At 43.8% G+C, this 7901-nt stretch overlaps 1 protein-coding gene across 6 annotated transcripts in view; it reads right to left on the bottom strand.

The window, feature by feature from the left end:
* Positions 1–5646: 5646 nt before the first annotated feature.
* The window catches only part of SIPA1L1 (signal induced proliferation associated 1 like 1), a 198092-nt gene continuing 195837 nt past the window's right edge, over positions 5647–7901 (bottom strand). For 5 of the 6 annotated variants that reach the window (XM_071744541.1, XM_071744543.1, XM_071744542.1 and 2 more), the window contains one exon: positions 5647–7743. In XM_071744541.1, coding sequence (XP_071600642.1) covers positions 7600–7743 — 144 coding nt within the window. In that variant the 3' untranslated portion in view covers positions 5647–7599. The remainder of the gene's footprint in view (positions 7744–7901) is intronic. The other variant, XM_071744547.1, reaches the window with a different exon arrangement.

The raw sequence follows: 7901 nt of genomic DNA, 5'->3' as shown, positions 1-7901 counted from the left end.
TCATCAGTGGCTACAGAGGGGATCAGTTTATACCCCCAAGCCTGCAGATTGATCATGCTTGGCTTAACAACCACAACTACAAATGCCATAGTCTACAAAGTGGGTCAGCCAGCTTTTTTCTAGGCACAGCCTTGGCCCAGGGACCTGGTGGCTGGCCAGAGACTGCCAGAGCACAGCGCTTCCCCATGTTCCTGGCATGGTACCTGAACTTGCTGTGCACCTCACTGGTGCACACCTTTTGGGAGATCCCACTCAGGACTCCATCTTGTGCCCTTGAGAAACCTGGCCCCATTTTCTTGCTTTCCAGGTCTCTCTGAGCCTCCTGGAAGGATCCAAGTTTTTCTGCTGTCTTCCCTAACCCAAAGAATGCTTTTCTGAAAGCATGACCCTCCCTTTCAAGCCTCCTGTTTTGAGTTGATTGTGGCTACAGAGCTCACAAGTACAAAGCTACATAAGAGGCAATCTTATTGTTATTCCTCACCACATGGGGTGAAGTTCAGGAGCAAGCTGAAATTCAGCATTTCACCCACTTAATCACCTTGTGAAAACAATACTGCCTCTGAATTTAGGTACTGCCAATTGTCCTTTCCAAATCTGCCTTGTATAAAGGCCACTAAAGGAGTCTATTTTAAAAGAGACAAGGCTGCAAGGGGATAGTGTGCCTTAAAAAACTAAAACAACTTCCTCTCCCCTCCTCAACACCTCACGAAGCTGAAACAAATTTCTCTGTGTTCCCAAATGCATGCTCCAAGACTACTTCATTGCTTCTCAGTATGAAAACTTAGGTAACAGAAGGACTGATGTGCATCTACATACCGAGTTTCACTCCACCTGTCCCATCTCTCAGTGCAATGGTTGGATTCTCAGAGAGAGCAGTTCTGGTTTTTCCTGTTCTGCTAGCCACTAGGTTGCTAGGAAAACTCCTTCAGGGTTCTTGTCTAGGCAGCTGAGGTTCCTCTATTGACTGTTGTGTGAAGAACTTGTCTGCTTCTTGACCTCAGAGGGGGGTGGTTTTGCCTGCCATCACCTTTATGTGAAGCACTTCCCATCATTTCTGCCCATACCAGCCACAGAGGTGACATGATGCAGGCAGCACACTCAAAACTTGCAGCAGTGGGACAAGGGGGAGCCCATCTTACAGAGACTGGACAGCCACACTCTGTGCTCACATTCTGATGTGTTTCTCCTGAATAGGCTGTGATATGTCCTATATCTTGACCATCTAATGATGGTGGCTCAGTTGGAAAATACATCTGGCTAAAAGCTGCAAGTGGAGAATGTCTGTTGAGATCTAACTGGGAAATCAGGGCAATCAAATCAGAGCTCTGGAACTAATGCTAGAGTCAATGCAGCTTTTAGGCCACAGGAAGCCTTGAAAGAGAAATCACAGGGAAGAGGGAGACTCGTGTTTTCCATGCTATAGGTGTAACCTCATCAAGCTTCTCATCAAGAAGAGGAGAGAATTTCTTGCTTCGTGCCTGAATATGGAGCAGCTCTCAGATATTTGCCTTCCCCCAGGTCATCTTGAAAACTGCATGCACGCAAAATTCTCCAGTCATAAGTATGGCAAAACACAGCCAAGCATTAATATTAAGAGGCAAAGAATAAGCAAGAAACCATTTCTATGTATCTCTCTCTGCCCCATCTTTTTCTGCAGTCCAGGCTACAAGTTGAGCATGAGCAGGGGAAGAATATAAAACAAGGATGGTCACAAAGCAATCTGTCAGTCTGTTGTACTACCAGTCCTCACAGATTGTGGTGACTGACAAGAGTGTCAAGCACTCACAATGAAGAATGGCATTTGTCAAATGTTGGTGCACAGCTTGAAAAAAACCTAAAGAAAATAATAAGAAAAAGAGATGCAAAAAATGTTAAAAGCAAATAGATGTGCATTTATATAATCCCACTGTTATTAGGATCAAATGCAATGTCTCAGGGAGGAAATAAGAGACTGAAATCTCCCTAAACTGTCACCCATGCTGTGGCTGCAGCAGGAGCTGGCACGGCAGAGCTGTGGGCTGCCAGGCAAGTACATACTGGTTGTTTCTGCTGCGTGTGGGCAGACACATCCCAGGCATTATCTGCCTTGATCATTCCATACAGTCAGTCATCAACTGAGCCTCCCACCTCCACTTAAGCAAACTCAACTTCGGGTGTGAGATGCAGAGCAGATACAAATTTGCCTGGACCCCTTTCACAAAACCAAATGAGCAGTCAAGCTCCTTTGTTGAACAAGTGCTTCAATGACTTGATCCGGTCTGGCTTTTCAGCTCAGCCTCCAGCTGTGATGCACCAGAGCCCGGGTGGCAGAACAGCAATCAGCAGCCACCAAGCAAAATGCACAAACTCTGCTCAAGGAGAAGCACAAGAGCAGATGGAAAGAAGAGCAGATGGAAAGAAGCGTAAGGAAAGAACAGAAAAAAAAGTTGAAACCAGCAGCAGGACAAGTCCCTGGTTTTGTTTTTGGGTTTTTTTCCCCTGTGGCATGAAAGCCTTTTCTAGTTACTAGCTGGTTTGCCATTATCACAACATGAGATTAGGAAACCCACATCCAGACCTAGTCTGTGAACACATCCTACTTTCTGTCTCTGACTTCTTTGCATGATAAAAGCTGACTTGGTCTCCTTCCTGCCCAGCAGCTGTGCTTATCCTAGCAGCACACATCCTTCTCACAGGCAGTGCAGGGTGAAGCAGAACCAGAGGGTTCAACCTAGGCTTGGTTAAAGCATGAATAAGCAATACTGAGTACAGAAATGAGAAATCTCTAGAAAAAACCATCAGAACTGTACTGTAGCTTCGAAGATCACTAGTGGAGCAAACAAAGGTGCAGGGCCTCCTTCTTGCCACGCTGGACAACTGGAAAGCAAAAGCACAAGCTCTGCTGCTGGCTGCAGGCAGGGGACAGCACTTTTCAAGGATACAGACAGGCTCTTGTGTCATGAGCTCCTGAGTAATGTAGGGGAAAAGAAGCCAGGAACTGCTGCTCAGGTTGCACATTTCTTCTAATAACCCTGATAAAACGACAAACCTTTTCACAATAAGGACAGTCACATATTGCTCAGCAAGACTGTGCAGTCTTCATCCTCAAGAGGTTTCCAAGACCCAACTGGGTATCAAGTTCTGAGCAACCTCAGAGCTGCCCAGCTTTGGTCAGACACTGGACGTGAGACTTCTGAAGATTCTTCCAGCCCTGAGTTAGAGACCACAAATTTTACAGCCCCAATGGCTGCAGCACCCTGGTTTTATTACTCGTGGAAGCTCCCACTCGTGTTGCCCACACTGTACCATGCCACAAATAACCCCAGCCAACTTTAAATCATTCAGACACCAAAGTTCTGGGAGAAACACAAGGTGCCTGGGACACACTGAAATCTTCTGGAGGGACACAAGTCTGTGCAAGTGCCAAAGACACCCAAAAGAGGGACCTGCACACCTTGTAAACCTCACAAGGTCCCCTGGCAGCCACCTGTGTCTCCCCAAAACTGAGCATGACTCCCCCAGGGCTACTGTGGGAGAGGGTCTTTTGACCTGGACAGTGGCTGCAGGTGCTCTCTATTGCAGAAAGGGGGTGTAGGTAGCTGCCATCAGCCACTGTGGGCTTTGGGGAAAACAGCCCTCCAGCAAGTCCAACTCATACAAGCTCCTCAGCCTTGCTCCCTTCCTGCTCAGCTGAAGCTGCAGCCTCAAGTAGGGGAGGAGGTCTTAGTGCAGAGCTCTGCAATCAACATATTTCTGAGCTCTTTCCTCTCCAGCCTCACCTCAAACAGCACAGCAAGGATTTCCTCACCACAAATATCAGGAAAAGATGAAGACATCTGTACAAGCCTCATCATCTCATTGTCCAGCTCTTGTCCATGAGTAACTTCCTCAGCAAAGCCTCAGCTGTAGTGGTGGAAGAGGGACAGGGAATCCAACTCGGGATGCCATACCAGCTCATGGACAGTAACTGTTCCTCTTCCCCTGTTGTCTTGCAGCAAACCCAGCGGCCCACATACAGGATTAACACCATACTGAAGTGTCTGCTAGGAGACAGCTGTTTGCTTCAAAACAGAATCTGTTAACCATCTATTCAAAAGAAGGCACTAGGAGAAAAGAGAAGGATTATGTAAAGGTTTTAAAAATGGACAAGACAACCCTCCCAGGTTGTGTGTGGCTCATGGGGACCTTTCCCACAAAAGGAAAAGGTGGGGAAAAAGGATCTCTCACAGTACCCATTCAGAGGGTGTGGAACACAGCTCCCCACAGAAACAACAGGCTTTTAGAGGAGTAAAACCTGGATGCACCACATTCCATCACCATATCTTTTCCCTCACTCCAGAACTGGCTTCCCCAGGCACCTTTGCACCAGCCTTTCCCTTCACAATCCCAGCTTCTGTGCGCTTCACACCTCACCTGTTACCTATACCCTGCATCACTTCTGATAAGAGTATTATCTGACATGCAAGTTGCAGCCCTCCATAGTGACAGGCCTCTCCCCACTGGCTTGGGAATTTTAAGAGCAGGCAGCCTTCTGCTGCTGCACCAGCCACATCTGGCTACCCAAAACACTCATCAGGGACAACAGCACCTTCACACTACACCACAGACAAGGAATACAAAAACATCTCTTTTTTTGAGAGAAATAGGTGACATAGGAAGGCAGCCCCTGTTACCCACACTCCTCCCACAGCCACCTGCCTTCTGCTTAGGCCAGGAACTACTCAGGCTGTGAGGAGATGTCTGCAAGTCAGATCTTGCCTTGGTCTAGGCTGACCTAACAGTGTGTATGGTGGAGTGTGGGAACCTCTGGTGTGGACTCACTATGAATGTGGGCAGGGCAGCTCCTTGACCTGCAGGAAACTTTTTGCTTCAACTCAATTACCAGTACCCAATTACAAATGGTAGGACAGCATCTAGTTTTTGTTCCAAGATTCAACCCATACTTTTCAATCAGATACTTCTGTTTGGTCTGGCTGCTTCAGAGCTCTCTTGGTTGGGTACTTCACCAGTTGAAAGAAATGAATTTTCTCTCCCTGGGTGCCTATTTCTCTCCCTGGGTTCCATTCAGTCATCTAGAAGAAATTTTCCAGCAGGCTGGCATAGTTCCACATTTTTGAGCCATGCAGAATGGTGATCCACAAGGCCAAAAAAAAAAAAAAGAATCTGTTCAAAACATGTCCAAGGTCATTTCCCAAGTCAAAGGAAGAGATTCAGAAAAAAAAGCAAACCTAACACTCACAAATTTAGCTCTCAGATGTTGAAAAATGTGCTTGTTCTTGGGCAGATGTGCCAGCCAAGTTTGGTTTTAACTTAAATCAGCTTCAGTTTTCCCAAGTAAGTCCTAATATCCTTATAAATGATTAAAAAGCAGTGCCCCTCTTTACCAGATCACTCTGCTGAAGCTCAGTGTTAGTGTTAAAGCTATCAAAACCTTGTAAAAAGGGGAAAAAAATACATTTGTGCAATAATACACATAAAAAGTCAAGGCATGGAATGTGTGTATACATACCAAGTAATGACCTTCAAAGTGAACGAGTAGAAATCTGATGGAAAATGAAACTTTTCTATTGCTAAACACTAAGAAAAGTGGTATGAGAAGAAAGCAGGAAAAATGGACTCTCTGGAAAGTCTTAGAACAACAAACCCAACAAAATCAGAAGAAAATGGTTTAGAAGAGCCTTTAAAATGAGTTTTATTGTCAGAATTTTACAAGTAGCCTTCAGTGGCATCATACAAGAAGAACTCTGTTGCAAAACTCTAATAAATAGTCTGCCCCAAGTCCCAAAATATTTTTTTGAAATAAAATAAAAACCAAACTTAAAAATAAAAGAGAATGAAAGCAAGACTTCAGGATGTTCAGAGATGTTAGCAATATTTCCCATTTACAAATAATATCAGGCATTATATAAATCTCCTTCATACAAGTCATTAAAAAACCCAAGACATTCTAAACCTTTACAAAAGCACTCCAGAAATAGTTCCAAAGAGATCCATTTCCATGACAAAACATTAGAGAAGAACTCCATGGGGATTAGCATCACAAATAAAGTTTGAGGTTGAAGTGTAGTGTGTACTTGTGCAGAGAAAGATTAAAGAGCATGAAAAAAGGAATTGAAGAGAGTTAGGAAGTTTCTATGATAAGTCTATGCCCAACAATTTTAATCTGTCTATTTAGGAATACAGTAAAGGGGAGGGAGTGGATGCTCTTGAAATTAACCCCCAAATATACTGCACTTTATGCAAGGCAATATTGATTAAGGTAGTGACAGGATGTATCCTCAGAAAGGAGTAAAAAAGGTTTCTCAGCACTCTGCAAAGTTCAATGCCTTTGCAGACTGCGGTGCTCACAAGTTGTTGTTTTCTGACACCTAAAAAGTATTTTCTGGAGAGGTAACATGTTGTGGCAAGTTAGCTGTTCCTTCAAAGAACAAGAAATTAACTTTCCTGGCATGAGGCAGTTTGGGAAATCTCATGCGAGGCAGTTTCACAGGGATTGGGGACTTGAGAGCTCTAATCCTATCCCAGTCCTTTGAAAAATACACTTCTTCAATAGACCTTTACATATTCCTCTGTCTACCACAGTGAAAGATTTGTAAGACCTCTCATGTAATAAAACACAAGTTGAATAAACACGTGAGTTCGGATTGTCCAGAGAAACAGAATGGGAGGGCAGGTGCAGAGAGATGGTTTATGTGGATTTTAATGGAAACAGTTCAAGGGAAAGAAATCTCAATGTCTTTACAACTTCAGCCTAAGTCTTCTGCACATATGCAAGTAACAGGCTCCCCAGGAAGGGAAGGGGACAATACTTAAGCGGTACAGCAGCAGTGCTCAGTATCTCTTAGCCTGCCTGACACAGTATGAACTGCAGCATGCCGAGTTTTGCTGTTTATAAAGTTACATAAAGCCATTGTTTCCACAGGAAACAAAGGCCACCAGAAATGCTAATACAATAGATGTGTGATCACACGCCTCACCCATAGCTCATGTCTCCAGTCTCTCTCCAAATGTTATGATGCTGCTTGTACTGTACCATACACTATGGACACGCGTTCTCTGGGAAGGCAGCACAAGCAATCAAGCGCAAATTGCTAAGGAGACACCTAAAACATTGCATTACGTCCCCTTGTCTGAGGCATACTTCAGAAAACAATGTAAGAAAAGCAGTAAAATAAAAATTTCTTTCTAAATTTCTAGATGTCATAATATTTGCCAAAGCTGCAAGGAAAAGCAGATTACCTGAAACAAAGAGAAAGGAATTAATGGGAATTAATGGAAACAGAGGCAGATGGAACAGCAAGCCTGACCCTGCCTCCAAATCGTTCTGTACATAACAGATAAAGAGACAATGTGCAAAAAATAGACATTCACATTTTAGCAGTTAAACTTTTATTTTACCTTTTAAAATTATTTACTTTTTTTTTCTACAAAAGGCAGACATTGATTGTTGATCTGCAATTGTTCTGAGTGCGCGCAGAGATGCAAAAAAGGGTTATTGAAGGATGAAGGACAGGGAAGTGCTCTGACTATAATTTCACACATCATGATATAGGTGGCATTAAAGCTTAAGTCCCAGTAATAATATTCATAACAGATAGTTTCCTTCCCTGTACACTGTTGTCAGTTCATATCAATCGTATTGAAAACCCATTCGGTGAATTTCTTCAGTTTCTCAGTTGCATTCTGGGATTCCTCCTGTAACCTCAGGTTGTCTTCCCGCAAATGTTGCACTTCAGCCTGAAGACTGGCCTTGTCCTCTTTTTCCTTAGGCATGAGGAAAAATACAGATCTTAGTGGAAATTTGAGGTCATGCTTCCTACCTATACCAAGAGGCAAGACTCTCTTAAGAGAGCATGTATCATTTTTTATATGAATTTTATGTGCAGTAACACATGGTTTTATATTTAGGGGACATCTGTGAC

Source organism: Heliangelus exortis, chromosome 5, assembly GCF_036169615.1.
Source record: "Heliangelus exortis chromosome 5, bHelExo1.hap1, whole genome shotgun sequence".
In the NCBI taxonomy this organism is placed as follows: domain Eukaryota; kingdom Metazoa; phylum Chordata; class Aves; order Apodiformes; family Trochilidae; genus Heliangelus; species Heliangelus exortis.
Note: the sequence above shows the minus strand (reverse complement) of the source record. Positions and strands in the feature narration are given on the sequence as shown.